We start from the raw sequence: 16,606 nt of genomic DNA, 5'->3' as shown, positions 1-16,606 counted from the left end.
AAAGAAATGACACGCCCTGTGATATTACCCATCTCAAGATACAGTATGTCTGTTTCAAAAGGAAAATATGTCATCAAGGATAGAAAATTGCATTTGTCAAACCGTTTTGTGGGGCATTTAAGATAACAGAAACTTTACATTAAAATTTGCATTATGGAATAGCATTAAACTGTATATTAGAAGTCAATATATATTAGAATGTATTAGTAAATATAAATTTTCAGCCTAATATACTGCAACATAAATGGCAGAAATCAACTGTAAGAATATATCAATAAAACAGTGTAGCTTTATTTCAGTGTTGCAGTTAAAAGTACATGAAGTGCTTTGAATTCAGTCTGAACACAAACAGGAACATTCTCTCATCATTTACTCACCCTCATGACATTCCAGTGTATAATTTTCTTTCTTCTGCAGAACAATCTTTAAGTCCTTTTAAGTAGTAATATAAATATCTACTTTCACTTTCACGTTCTTCTTCTTTTGCTTTTGGTAATTCGCATTCTCTATGCATATCGCCACCAAATAGGCAGGGAGGAGATTTTATTGTAAAAAAATTACTTGAATATTGATCTGATTCTCACCCACACCTATCATATATCTTCTAAAGACATGAATTTAACCACTGGAGTCATATGGATTCGTTTTTTGCTGCCTCTATGTGCTTTTTGGACCTTCAAATGTCTGGCCACTATTCACTTGCATTGTATGGCCCAACAAAGCTGAGATATTCTTCTAAAAATATTGTTTGTGTTCAGCAGAAGAAAGAAAGTCACACACATATGGGATGGCATAAGAGTGAGTAAATGATGACTAGGGCTGTGTATCAATACAGATTTCCCAATTTGATTCAATTCTGATTCACAAGCTTTCAATTCTGTTTTGATTTGATATTGATTCATATGGGTATATTTCAGTTATAATGTCCCTTTTTCTTGCATATGAAACACATTCTCTCCCAGCTAATACTGTGAATTATACAGGGGACCTTCTAACTTGGTACAATATGAAAATATAACTTGTATTAATTATATTTTATTAGTTTTTCATCATTTTGTTCACATTTGAGCATTTTAAAAATGAACAAATCAATGTATTATATCAATAAATATAATATTATATTGCATATATTATAATTTGTTAAATTTGTATTGTTTCATTTCATAATTTGTACTATTTACTAGTGTTGTCAAAAATTGATATTTTAATTCACAAAAGTGGTATTCAACTGATCACAAAGTATAGTCAGGACATTACTGATGTAAAAAACAGCACCATCACTATTTGAAAAAAGTCATTTTTGATCAAATCTAGACAGGACCCATTTCCAGCAGCCATCACTCCAACACCTTATCTTTGAGTAATCATGCTAAATTGATAATTTGGTACTAGACAATCACTTGTCATTATATCAAACACAGTTGAAAGCTGTTTGGTTCTTAAATGAAGCTTAACATTGTCTTTGTGTTTGTTTTTTAGTTGCCACATTATGCAATAGATTGGCATGTCTTAAGGTCAATATTAGGTCAAAAATGGCAAAAAAGTAACTCTATAAATCTTGTCTGTCAATCATTGTTTTGAGGAATGAAGGCTATACAATGCTTGAAATTGCCAAAAAATAACAGAAGATTTCAGACAAAGGTGTACTCTACAGTCTTCAAAGTACAACTGGCTCTAACAAGGACAGAAAGAGATGTGGAAGGCCAGATCTACAACTAAACAAGAGGATAAGTACATCCGAGACACTAGTTTGAGAAGTAGACGCTTCATATGTCCTCAGCTGACAGCTTCGTTGAATTCTACCCGCTCAACACCAGTTTCATGTACAACAGTAAAGAGAAGACTCAGGGGTGCAGGCCTTATGGGAAGAATTGCAAAGAAAAAGACACTTTTGAAACAGAAAAACAAAAAGAAAAGGTTAGAGTGTGCAAAGAAACACAAACATTGGACAACAGATAATTGGAAAAGAGTGTTATGGATCTTAAACCCATTGAGATTTTGTGGGATCAGCTAGACTGTAAGGTGTGTGAGAAGTGCCCGACAAGACAGCCACATCTATGGCAAGTACTACAGGAAGCGTGGGGTGAAATGTCATCTAAATATCAGGACAAACTGACAGCTAAAATGCCAAGGATCTGCAAAGCTGTCATTGCTGCACATGGAGGATTTTTTGATGGGAAATTGTAATAGTACATTTTCAATAGTAAAGTTAATAATGTCCTGACTATATTTTGTGATCAATTAAATACCACTTTGGTAAATTAAAGTACCAATTTCCTTCTGAAACAGCAAAACCTGTACATTATTCCAAACTTTTAGCCCCCAGTGTACATTGATTTGTTGAACATGTGCTACATGTGAACATGTGTCTCTTTAAGGGAATCCTGCATTACTGTAAACAGCATCTTTAAATAAGTGCATGTTAACGAGAGAGAATCAAATGGCTATATCTCATCTGTGCTATGCCTGATTAGAATTAAATGTTTCTTTTTTGTTATTGTAAAAAAATAAACTCACACTCCCCCTCTCATAGTGGTGTAGCCATGCCAAATTTAGCAACCTGGGGGCCTTTTCTACTTACAGTCAAGTTAACCACTAACCTTGCCTGAGAGGATGTTGGCAGCCCTATATTATTTAGCTTTTCATTTCACACAGAAGGGAAGAAGTCTAGTCACAAAGAAGACTTTTGGGTCACTGATCTGGTTTTGGAAACTATTCCCTGAATACTGCCTATCTTGGATAAGAATGAATGTTTGACCTGTACCAGTAATTCATAGTGACATTGTTTATTCACCGTACGTGATTACTAACAAAGGCTTAGGCATTCTGTTGATTTATGCATGTGTTCCATAAGGATGTGGCTTATGTTGGCACGCTGCACTTAGACACTGCTGTAGCTCTCTGAGTGCCAAGTAAAATCATGTCAACTACAGAAAGTTATCTGTCTTTGAAGCCATTATACAGAGGTTGGCTCATTGTAAGAGCATCAAGAGAACAATCTCTGCTTTCTCTGTCTTCCCATGTGTAGTTGTGACAAATCAGCAAAGTGTACCTGTATCTGGGGAAATGTTGTTGCCTAATGCAATAAGGGATGAGAGACCATGCGTTACAGCCGAGTTAAACCATGTAACCATGGGAAAAACACTGGAACACAAGACCCCATGTGGCTTGTTGCTTTTACAAAATGACGCGCAACAGCAAAATGATGAATATCAATGTTCAACTGACCAATGTTCAACTCCACCCCCCTTCGTTACGGTCGCTCGCTCTGACAAGCTTTGCAGAACTTCCCATAGGAATAAATGGGAGATTAACAGCACATTTTGTTGCTAAATATTCTCATTACGGAATGGATAATATTCTTGAATGGGCTGAAATAAAGAGTGACATTGTAAGGCATATTTATCTAAAACATTGTGCAAATTAAATTTTCATATTACACAGTAATTTGATTAAAAACTGTGGATACTGTGAATCAGAATAAAGGAAAACTATTATCACAGTCACTTGAAAAGAGAAAAGAATAATTTGTTAGTGATTACACACCTGATAACATTAATGTAAGTGAACTGCTTATAACATCTCATAACACATTCACTATGATGCTGTGAACTCTTTATTTACTATAGCTTGATTTTTAAAGAAAGAAAAACACTGCGCATGTACCTCATGTCACTATTACAAGTGACCTGGCAACATCATTTTAGATTTTCTTTTTATATCATTTTGATTAAATCCCACTTAAAACTACTCAATCTTGCATTACTCCCATAGGCTGTCATTGGAAAATAGCTAATGCTTTTCAGAGTAATAGCGGCACTTCCCAAGATGGCGGCACGGTAGCTCGCAGCGGCCCCTTCGGATCCAAAATGGTGCTATTTTTGTTAAAAATGCCAGACTTTTGCGGCACATGGACATCAGAGAAACCGGTGTTCGTGTCTACCATCGCCAGACACTACTGAAATATAAGACTCATGCAAAAACCAAGCTGCATGATAACCTGCAGGATGTGCTACGGATACTCGGCTTGCTGCGGAGACCAGGCCTCCAGTCCTCGGCGTTGCCTGATGCCGGTGGCCGGGGGAGAGGACGTCATAAGCGGTGTGCGAGGAAGCGGAAGCGCGGCAAGAGAGCAGGGGTCCATGCTAGGCTAAAAACAAACCCTAGCCGGCCGGCTCTCCCATCTATACTGCTCTCAAATGTTTGCTCCCCGGACAATAAACTGGACTATATCCGACTCCATCAGGCTATGCAGCATGAGTTTAGAGACTGCTGCGTCTTTGTTTTCACGGAGACGTGGCTCAGCGACAGAGTTCCGGATGCCACCATTCAGCTAGACGGGCTCGTCTCATTTAGTGCAGTGGTGGCTTGTGTGTTTACATCAACACGGAATGGTGCAAGAACTCTATGCTAGTCTCTAGTTACTGTTCATCGATGTTGGAGCTTGTGACTGTTAGATGCAGACCTTTTTATTTACCACGGGAATTCACCACTGTTGCATAACCGGAGTTTACATTCCTCCCAGCGCTAATGCTAAGGAAGCGCTCTGTGAACTGTATGGGGCTATAAGTGAACTGCAGAACTTTCACCCCGACGGACTGGTTATTGTCGCCGGAGATTTAAACCATGCAAATCTCAAGACAGTGCTCCTTAAAGTATGTGGACTTTGCAACGAGAGGGGCGAACGCACTTGATCTTGTTTACACAAATATCCCAGGCGCGTACCGGGCGGAGCCCTGCCCCCACCTCGGCTACTCAGACCACATCTCTGTTATGTTAATTCCAGCATACAGACCGCTCGTCAGACGCACAAAACCGCTTCAGAAGCATGTGAAAACCTGGCCAGCAGGAGCCATCAGAAGCATGTGAAAACCTCACACTGTTTTGAGTGTACTGACTGGCACATGTTCAGGGAGGCTGCAACATATGGCGATTCTACCATCTTGGAGAAATACACAGCATCAGTGACCAGCTACATCAGCAAGTGCATTGATGATGTCACTTTCTCCAAGACCATCACCACTCGCTCTAACCAGAAGCCGTGGATGACTGCGGAGGTGCGCACGCTGCTGAGGACCCAAGACTCCGCCTTCAGAGCAGGCGATAAGGTAGCCCTAAGAACAGCTAGGGCCAAACTGAGAATCCACAGTCACTTCCAGGACAGCGGTGACATGTGGCAGGGCATCCAGGCCATCTCCAACTAAAGGACAACATCAGTTGCCTGTGACAAAGATGCCTCCCTTCCAGATGTGCTGAACGACTTCTACGCTCGGTTTGAAGTGCAGAACGACGTGATGGCGAGGAAGACCACCCCTCCTCCCAACGACCATTCCTCAGCACCTGATTGGAAAGCTGAACCTGCTGGGCCTGGAGACCTCCCTCTGCAACTGGATCCTGGACTTCCTGACTGGGAGACCTCAGTCAGTCCGGATCGGGAACATTTTCTCCACCACCACCACACTGAGCACTGGGGGCCCCCAGGGCTGTGTGCTCAGTCCACTGCTGTTCACTCTGCTGACTCACGACTGTGCATCAGTGCACAGCTCGAACCACATCGTCAAGTTCACAGATGACACGACTGTGGTGGGTCTCATCAGCAAGAATGAGGAGTCAGCATACAGAGAGGAGGTGCAGCAGCTAACGGACTAGTATCGAGCCAACAACCTGTCCCTGAATGTCGACAAAACAAAATAGATGGTTGTTGACTTTAGGAGAGCACAAGGTGAACACTCTCCGGTGAACATCGATGGCTCCTCTGTGGAGATTGTCAAGAGCACCAAATTCCTTGGTGTTCACCTGCCGGAGAACCTCACCTGGTCCTTCAACACCAGCTCTATCACCACGAAAGCCCAGCAGCGTCTCTACTTTCTTCGAAGGCTGAGGAAAGCACATCTCCCACCCCCCATCCTCACTACATTCTATAGAGGGACTATTGAGAGCATCCTGAGCAGCTGCATCACTGCCTGGTTTGGGACTTGCACTGTTTCGGACCTCCATCAAAGACATTTACAAAAAACATTGTATCCGCAAAGCAACCAGCATTGTGGACGACCCCACACACGCCTCACACAAACTCTTTACCCTCCTGCCGTCTGGCAAGAGGTATCAAAGCATTCAGACTGTGTAACAGCTTCTTCCCCCAAGCCATCAGACTCCTCAATACTCAGAGACTGGTTTGACACACACACATGTGTCCTGAGTTACACTTTAATTACTGTCACTTTATAACTGTCTGCTACCTCAATAACTGCTATGTGCATAGAACACTATCTCATAGTATGTTATGTTTACGTTTTTAGAAACTCTCATCTTTTTGCACTACTGTGTACTGGTCGGCGTTGCACTGTCTCTCACTGTGCCTATTGTCCTGTTCATTGTCAGAAATTTCTTGTACTGTCCGGTACTTTTTGCACATGTTTGCACATGCACTTTATATAGGTATATAGGTATATATACCGATATAGGTATTTTATATAGGTATTTTATTTAGTTGTGTAGTCTCATGTGGTCCTGTGTTTGTCCTAAGTTGTTTTTATGTAGCACCATGGTCCTGGAGGAACGTTGTCTCGTTTCGCTGTGTACTGTACTAACTGTATATGGTTGAAACGAAAATAAAAACCACTTGACTTGACTCTGGCGACAGCTGCTAAGACAGCACTGGTCAGAATTGGTCAGGCCCATTCGCCTCAAGGTTCAACATGTTGTGCATACTGAGATGCTATTATACTCACTACAATTGCACAGAGTGGTTATCTGAGTTACCGTAGCCTTATTGTCAGCTCGTTGTCAGCTCAAACCAGTCATTCACCATTGTGATCCCAGGAGATCAGCAGTTACAGAAACACTCAAACCAGCCTGTCTGACACCAGAAATCCTGCCACGGTTGAAATCACTGAAATCACATTTTTCCCCATTCTGATAGTTGATGTGAACATTATATGAAGCTCCTGACCTGTATCTGGATGATTTGATGCATTGTACTGCTGCCACATGATTGGCTGGTTAGATAATCGCATGAAGAAGTATGTGTACAGGTGTACCTAATAAAGTGATCTGTGAGTGTAATTTGAAATTTCATAATAATTAAGTGAAAAATATATCACAATGATTCTATTATACTTTTTGTTTGTGTCATTAGACTAATTTCACAATCCCTCATTACTTTGCTACTCGCGGGTGAGAGTGGTGAGACAAAGATGTTTATTAGGGTCTCTAATTGAAATTTCAGTTGCATGAACAGAGTTTCAGTTGGTAAATTGGATTAATTTACCTGAATTTACCTGAATTATCTTAAACAGTGTTTTAATGAATGGATTAACAATCTGATTAAACAATTAGCATGCCTTATAACTTGTTCATCGAAGTCCCGTTGTGTCATTTTTCAGATATTAAAATGTTATTGTAAAAATATATGTAGGTATTTTTGGGTTGGGTGTTCTGCATATCGCGGCACCGTTTTGTGGTCCGTTCTGCATAACGCGGCGGCTCGTTTTAACTTATCGTGGCCCATTGGGAACGTTGCTCGGTTCTCCTGGTAATGGCCATATCATACTGTATATGTGTTGTACTTGCTATAGTTTACTTCCACGTTGACTATTGACCACACATCAAGTATTTCAAACAACATGGAGTTAAATTATTAAAGTTATTTGAGAAGACAATGCTGTTTATGAAAAGCTTCCTGAGACCTTTCCACACTCTCATAAATCCATTAGGCCCTGTTTGGGTTTGTTTCTTGGCCCATTGTAGAAATATGAGAATGAAAAAAAAAAATTCACAGAATGCAGTTAACTCTGTCAAGTTCACTGAATTGAGTGAGGCAGTTCTCAGGGCCTCCAGAGCTTCCTCCACTGCCTCTGGATAGCATGTCTTTGTGGTAAAGCAGGCTGATTTAGCTGGTGCCTGTGGTTTGAGTAATTCTTAGTAATTCTCCAACGAAATTCTCCCCTGTAATTCATAGGATATAAATACACACTTCACATTTATCTGCATTACAGACACAAATTGTAATGCCTGAGGCAACATAACTGAATCTTTCGATGTAGGTCACGTTCCTGCTACAAAGTGGTTTATTAATCTGTGGTAATTTTGCAGTACTTTGACAATACAGCTGTCAATGTCTTTTGGCTGCTGTATCGGTTAATGTTAGATTTTGTGGTTTTGATGTCTTGAAGCAGCATCCAAATTGGCCGTGCAGCAAATCATTAATTGTCAACAAGTGATGAACAAATCATGTCTATGTGTGTTATTGTTTAATCTAAATCATTCAAAGGTTTTGGCACACCTATTCATTCTTTATTACTATTTTCCACATTTTAGAGACATCAAGTCATCAAAACTTGAAATATAAAATATTATAAATGGACATAATGCCATGGAAGAATGGAATTATGTAGTGAACTGAAAATGTTCAACAAATCAAAATTGTCTCAAGCAAAACTTTGCTTTTTCAAAGTAGCTTTCTCAGTCGACTTTATGAGGGGCACCCTGGTATGTTTTTTAAACAGTATTAAAGGAGATCCCATGTATGCTGGACACAAAAAGTAAAAATAAATAAATAAATACATTTGTGTACTCAAATCTCAAGGATTTTACATTTTTTTTTTTTACATTTTATGTGAGTGGTACAAGACTTGGTGACTTTTCCTCCACTTGCTATATTAACACGCACGCACGCACACACACATACACAAATAAATAAATACAAAATTAAAATTCAAGTACAAATAAAATCAAAATCTTGACTTGATTTGAAAAGTTCTAAGTCAAAAACTTCACTTGTATTGTTCAGGTTAAAATTGACCCTCCATAGGAAATGAATGGGAGCGACTACAACACAGAGCATTTTTTTTTTTTTATTTGTTAAATAAAAATCAATAGTTCAGATGCAAGCCGAACACAATCACACATAAATGAAGGGACCCACAATGCATTACACAGTTTGATATATTGACACTCTTCCAATTTATTGAAATGGACATTTTTATTGAACTGAAGATAAAATTAAATGTGCTTATTTTATATGAAAATGAATGGTATAATTGAGTTATTTAGAGGTAAATAAAGTCTAAATACCATAAAATCCCTTTCGTAAATGTGTTTTTACTTTAGTGAAATTAGTGTTATTACATATTTAAAAAAAAATAAAAAATGTAAATGCTACACTTGGGCCAGTATGTTTGGGTAAATTTGACCTGTGGACAACTCAAGTGTGACTTACAAACAAACAATGGTTAGACATAAGCCTGTATATCAAGTTCATGGGTTCAAGGGGTTTCAAGATCATGAGAAACATAAATTTTGTTTGTGTTTAATTGGCAGTGTACTGTATGTTTTAGACAAACATCTCAAACCAAAGAAGTGTGTACAGTATCTGGAGTTTAACACTAACATGATTTTCCTCATCTCCTGTGGGTTATAAACAAAGATACACTTAATTTAAACCTTTTAAATGTTGTAATATGCATCATAGAGTTCCTTACAACCCTACAAAATCTTTTAAAAGTGCAGTAGTAATGCATTGACTTTTCTACAGAGACTTGCTGCAAATGAACAGGAAAATGATCCGCGCCCTGCCTAAATTGCATATTTCCACCAAAGGCCATGTGGAAAAACGTGTTGATATGAATTGTTGATTTTTTTAATACACCAACATAAGTGATCCCTGATGTTATGCTTTTTCTTAAATGTCCTTTTCTTCTCTGCAGCTGCCACTGAGGGGCGAGTGAACGGAGGTGAGGACTTCTTTCAGAAGGTAAGGAAAACCACATTGCTTTGGCAGCCTCGTACAGTGCTAGAAAATAGGTTAGCATCCCATTGCATGTGTAATTATTTTTACTCAATGGCATATGGTGATTAGTGTTGCACGGTATACCATCTGAGTCACAGTATTCTTCAAAGAGTAGTATTGTAAATAGGTGTTACCATAACTACAGTTGCATGCATAGTTAAAATATTATTTACTCCACCAAAAGTTTAATCAAAGTAATAGTGGGGACCAAAAGTCTGAAAGTCATTGAAAATCTGGGAAATATACAGTATTTTCACATTACTTTGCATTTCATTGTCATTCTCATGTGTAAACAGCTTAAAGCAGCCTGCCCACTGATAGCCTTTAAAATAATTGTACCACAGTATAATCATTATAGCAAAATTGGTTGACACATGTTACATGTTGTATACCGTAACATCACTCAGCTCTAATTATTAGGGGTCCAAGCACAGAATATGCCGGAAATCTATTGTATTTCTACTGTATTTTCTTCTTCATCATCATCTTATTATTTTTATATTTATAAGTCCTAGAGACAATGAATTTGGCAAGATGGTCCAAAATTCACCCACCCAAACCTAGGTGCCATAAATATTATCACAACCGTATGGGCTAGAATCTAAATTTACCTAGTCAACTGAAAGAAAATGTCTATTTCTAATTTAATATCTGTCCATAAATTTTTCCGCCATGTTAAGTTTTACAAAAAACTCGATTCCATCATGCTGAACAGTTACAATTGCTAAACCGATTCGGCCTCATTGACGTGATTACGGTTTCTTTTTTCCATTGCGGTGCTGCCAAATCAAGATTAGAAGTGACTGAGCAAATGACAAATAATGAGTCGCCACGTCACTAAAGCCATTTTATTAGCACAGTTCTCCTGCCGTGAGCACGGTTAGCTAACTGTGCTGAGAAATCCGCACGGGACAGGTTTGTAATCGTACCGTGCTGAATGAACTAATGTTTTCTAAAGGAAATGCTACTGGTACATTTACTAACCGTGCTCTGAACCATCCGGCCGGATGATGGAAATGGAATATTAGAATATTACTATTCATTCAAATCATCACAAGGTTAACCTATCGTGACAACCTTAATGGAAATGCTAAATTCACCTGTAAAAACTCTGGCTTCTGAAATAGGAAAATAATGAAATTCACATTGTATGCTAACTGCAAAAGTGTACACAATGCTTGCACAAAAGCGTGAACTGTGTGATGAATCACCTTTGCGTTGAGGGCCTAAGAGGTGACTCATGACACAACACATTTCACCGAAGGATATTCAAAACAGGTCTTCTGTTCGTTTTTGTCTACGCCAAAACAAGCACACTTCGCGTGTTTGGATTAAGTGGGGTGAGAATGGTCATAGGTTTTAAGGGCGAGCACTTGCAGGTTTAATTGGCAGACTGTGAATAAATACAGACGGGAGAACATGAGCATCCAGACAGCTCAGGGCAGGAATGAGAGCATACTGGGCACTCAGTTCCTGTTTGAAAGTCTGCAGAGTGCCGAGGCAAAACAGAGCATGGCCTTCAACATAGACACACTCTCAAAGTCGTATGTCGATAACGGTAAGAAATGTGGCCCTCATCAAAGCTATTCCATTTGTGTAAATCTGAAAGGTGTGGGAAAATAATCAGACCAGGTTTAGAGAGTTTGGATAGGGCTTTAGTGAGCCTGTTCAGGCTGATATGGCTGGAAGCACAGTAGGACTTGGACTGCCACAAAATTGAGCAGTCGCAGCTGATGCCGAGCTTCAGGAATGCCAATTCGTGCTTTTCAAATAAACACTGTCTAAAATGTCACGAACAGCATGTTAACAATATGTCCGCTGAATTAGGATGTTGATGGTGAATGACAAGCTATTATTTCAGTTTCTGGAGTCAGTTTACAAGGAATGAATTGCGGCCATTGATAGCGTTGTTTATTTGCACGTTGCAATTTTGTGTTGATACGACAGAGCAATCAAAAGTTATAGCATTACAAATATAATGTATCATACTGTAAAAAATGACTCCATGTGTCCAAAAGCCTCTCCAAACACATAAATTGTACATAAGAACTAATTACACATGCGAACACAACAATGACTAAATGTTTGCATAGCATGGAGACATGATTAGTAATGATGCGCTCTAAGTCCTCGTGGTGGCATAATGTCAATCAATCCAGGTGGCAGAGGACGAATCTTAGTTCGAGACTGAGACTGACAATACACGCAAACGTTGCTTGTTTAGCACAGTACCGCAGACAAGTAGCAGGTGTGGAGGCTTCATGATATTCTCCATGGGATCCACCCACAACTCACCACGCACCCCCCCCCGAGAGCGAGAACCATTATAGCGAACACGAAGAGGTTACCCCATGTGACTCTACCCTCCCTAGCAACCGGGACAATTTGGTTGCTTGGGAGACCTGGCTAGAGTCTCACAGCACGCCCTGGATTCAAACTCGTGACTCCAGGGGTGGTAGTCAGCGTCAATACTCGCTTTGCTACTCAGGCCCCCCTGAATCCTTGCCCTTTTGACTCACTCGCATCATTGATTCTGTGTCATTTACATGCCATTATCTCGAGGTGGTCATATGTAACATGTGCTTTGTGTGGTTTATCTAATGATCTATGCATCTGATTATCTTGTGCGTGGGCTCGTTTGAAAGATAATCACCTCCTCTAAGAAATAATATTATATTTTTTGTTCCATTTATTTTTTGTGAAGTTATAAGCAAAAAAGCTGCATATAAGCAACACCAACATAATTGTCAAAGACATATACATAGTTATTACTTGCTATATTTGTCTATGAGTAAAAAAATAGGCTGTTTGTATTCTACTCTTTGAGAGATTTCCAACAACATATGACACATTGCTATTTGATCAGTTTTTACTGATTGCAATAATATCTACAGTGCAAATTGTTTTAGAAATGATCAAAATGTAACGCTTCTGATTTGTCTGCAAATGTCAAAGCACTTGTTCAGTTATGGTCATAATGCCTGCATGCATGGGAAATTAGAGCTTACTGGCACTTTTTTGTGGGTGATATTAATGCAACATTGATTGTGTCAGGCAAATAGCACTGATGCTTGTGAATAAGGTGAATGTATAATAGGGGGATTTTCACAAAACCTGCAAATTAAGTCTTTTTTAGGGCCATTAAGATATTATATATTAAGACATTAAGATACAGTATTCCCCGATATGAAATAAATGTCTGGTATATTTAAATTGAAAAGTATTTTTACACGCGCGCGTTGGTCTACCTATCATTATGAGGACTATCCATAGACATAATGACATTTATACTGTACAAACTATAGATTCTATCCCCTAAACCTAACACAACCCCTAAACCTAACCCTCACAAAATATTTTTAATAAAACATTGTTTAATATGTTTTTTAAGCTATTTAAATTATGAGGATACTACAAATTTCCTCATAAAGCACATTTATACCCTTGTAATTACTAGTTTGTAACCTAAACAATTGTCCTCGTAAACCACACACACACACACACACATACACACATGGGGAAATAAATGTGATCTCATTGATTGTTGGGGCCAGACAGACTGGTTTGAGTATTTCTGTAACTGCTGATCTCCAGGGATTCTCATGCACAACAGTCTCTAGAATTTACTCAAAATGGTGCCAAAAACAAAATACACCCAGTTAGGAAATTATGGAAATGCCTTGTTGATGAGAGAGTATGAGAAGGTCCAGACTGGTTTAAGCTGACAGAAAGGCTACGGGAACTCAGATAACCAGTCTGTACAATTGTAGTGTGCACAACCCAGAATGCACAACACTTTGAATAGTTAGGCGGATGGGCTACAACAGCAGAAGACCACATCGTGCACTTTATTAGGCCCAAGTGCTCAGTGAGTGTGTGTGTGTATATATATTACAAATATTTGTGGTTAACTATGACCAGGACATTTTATTGACAGGTGTCATGAGAATCCTCCAATAAGCCTGATTTAAATTAAAATAAGGTGTGTTTGCACTGAAAAGAATGACAAGCTGTTTTTCCATCCGCATATTGTTATGCATATTTTGGGATCACAGAGAAAAGGTTGGATAAAAACACCAAGATGCAAACAGAATTTCCAAAATGGGCATAGCATTTTTTTTTTTCAGTTAGAAACTAAGTAACATGCACATAAACTACAGTACAATGGAAACACATTTCCTGAATAAATTCCATAACATGTGCATAAGCCATGTAACAGCGAACCAATATCATCGCATAGCATGAAATGCCGGAGCAAAAGCCTGTCATCAAAATGACTGTCTACTTTTACCTCACAGAAATGTATGACACGATGTCATTCTGATACGTTTTTGTTTGAAAAAGCATTAGTTTTGCTTCCACACAGGAACAACGTTTTCCTTAACCATAAACTGAATGTTTCAAAACCCTCTCCATTACAGCATAGTTTGGAAAATGAAATGAAAATGGGCTAGTGTAGACATGGCCCCAGATCTGTTGCCGAGTGCTGCATGCTCTAAACCACAAGAGATGTATAACTAGGGCTTGGTAATAAAATATATTTTTTCTGATGAATTAACTCCATATTTGCATATTTGACCAAATTTCATGCTATGTGACTAAAAATGTCTGTTATTATAGCCACTGACTGGTAAATGTTCAGATTTCACTCACTAGTAATTGAGTTGTAGCAGAAAAGTTCAGCTATGAGATCCTTTCACTGTGTGTTGAGAGTAAAAGTTTGGTTTGACTCGTTCCGTGTAGTGTGTCCAAATACGAGATCTACGCAATCCATTTGTCACTGAATAATGTCTCTTTTAATATCCTTTCTGTTCACTTAATTCTAAACACACATAGCACAGATGCGGTAAAGCAGCCATGGGACTCTCGTTAATATGCAGTCAAACAAAGCTCTTCTGTGAGATACTCGCTAAACTGCCAGTGTTCTTAAAGAGACAGTACCGTTTAGCCTGTGTTGTACAAATCACTGTAAATACTTGTTATAAACGTAACAATATATATATATATATATATATATATATATATATATATATATATATATATATATGCAATATAATGCAATTTCAAGACATTTTCTTTATTGATGGAATACGTGGAATTTGTAAATTTTTAAAAAGCTAAAATTGAACCAAAATTATGAAAAAGTAATGATAAAATGTATAAAATTAGCAATTTTCCAATGTACCAACTTAGAATGTCCCCTGTATAGTTAGCAGCATTAGCTGATATATATATATATATATATATATATATATATATATATATATATATATATATATATATATATATATATTTTGTTTTTTCATTTTTAAGCAAAATGGACATTGCGACTGAAATATACCCATATGAAATGGAATGGAATTGAAACGGTAAATCTGTATCAATTCCCCTCCATATTTATGACATTTAATAAAAGAGCCACCATTTCCACAGAAGTAAAAATTTGGGATGGAACACATAGATTGTTTAGTGATATTCTGATTTTTCATATAAATTACATTTGCAATTTCGATGGAAACGTGAACACTGACACTGTAGATCTAGCAAAGAAAAAACAAGAGTGCTATTCTGCTGCTCACGTCAACATACTTGTGCTGAAAAGAAATACTTTATATAAATACTCTATGTAAGAATGTGAAATTCTACCTGCACCCAGAGACACAGACAAATTTACAAAAAAATGACCTCAGAAATTATCTCACAGATCTGGAAATCAACATCCTTGTGTTTAGAAAAAGTACTTTTTGGAAGAAAAAAAAAAGTATTTTGATGTATAACCTTTTGACGCAACACCTAGTGAAGAGAACAGCCCGAGCTGTGTGGAACATATTTAAGCTGACTTAGCACCCTGCATCCCAAGAGCATGTCTCTCTGAGAGTGATACCAGCCTGCTAAAATTACGTGTGTTTTCAATCACAACATTGCGTTCCTGTCTTTCATGATGTCTTTTAGTTTCGTGTCTGTGCCATTGAGTATTCCGTGATTCTGCACAATGATGGGATTCAGCCCTTTTTCTCTCAAGCTGTGAGCTCAGATCAGGTCTCATATACAGACGAAACCTCAGGAAACCTCACCTCATCTCACCTCATCTGTCTGAAAGAGCATGCCAATATTAAGGGTTCCAAAATACTAAGAAAATAGAATAATAAGAATACTAGATTTTTTACACTTTCTGAAAATTTGAACCAGTACATGCCTGTGCAAAGTTGCTGCCTCAATGCTAGGTTGTTCTTGGTTGCCAGGGTCTTGCTATGCAGTTGCCAAGATGTTCTGGTTGATTTCTTGGGCATTGCTAGGACATTACGTACTGGCCCAAATCAAAAGAGCCCACCCCCAAGTATCTTTGAGATTCTGGTCCCAAAATGATGTAGATCCCTCCTTATAAGATGAATTCCCTTTGATAGCAGTGTTTAAATGTGTGTCATATATCAAGCCGACAGTAGCTATGTATCAATACATGTTGCGAATTTAATTTATGCAAAATACTGGAATTTTGCAAAAACTATTTGTGATCTATATAGGTCAAGATTTTCAAGACAAACATTGAAAGTATAAAAATTTAAGTGAACAGAATTGCTCATAGCACACACACTATAATGCTGTGAACTCTTTATTTACTATCGCCTTTAATAAGACCTGAATCAATTCATGAATAAATTAGTGTGAAGTTATTAGCTTTAACTTACCTTCGAGCAAATGCATGTGTCCTTGATGATGTTTTTCAGATATTTTCATGTAAAGATTTTTTTTAAAGAAAGAATAGACAGTGTATATTCTCTCTAGGTCTTAGGGATGTGCAAATCTACCAATTTTCCT

The 16,606-nt window shown here is 38.2% G+C and overlaps 1 protein-coding gene across 1 annotated transcript in view; it reads left to right on the top strand.

Annotated features, from left to right (window-relative positions):
- Positions 1-16,606, top strand: part of LOC127626598 (protein bicaudal C homolog 1-like) — a 163,795-nt gene that overhangs the window by 34,668 nt on the left and 112,521 nt on the right. Inside the window, 1 exon segment of the mRNA XM_052102500.1 lies at positions 9,708-9,754. Within this exon segment, the coding sequence (XP_051958460.1) occupies positions 9,708-9,754 (47 nt within the window).

Source organism: Xyrauchen texanus, chromosome 33, assembly GCF_025860055.1.
Source record: "Xyrauchen texanus isolate HMW12.3.18 chromosome 33, RBS_HiC_50CHRs, whole genome shotgun sequence".
Classification (NCBI taxonomy): domain Eukaryota; kingdom Metazoa; phylum Chordata; class Actinopteri; order Cypriniformes; family Catostomidae; genus Xyrauchen; species Xyrauchen texanus.
The sequence above is the reverse complement of the archived record's forward strand: the minus strand, read 5'-3'. Positions and strand labels throughout refer to the sequence as shown.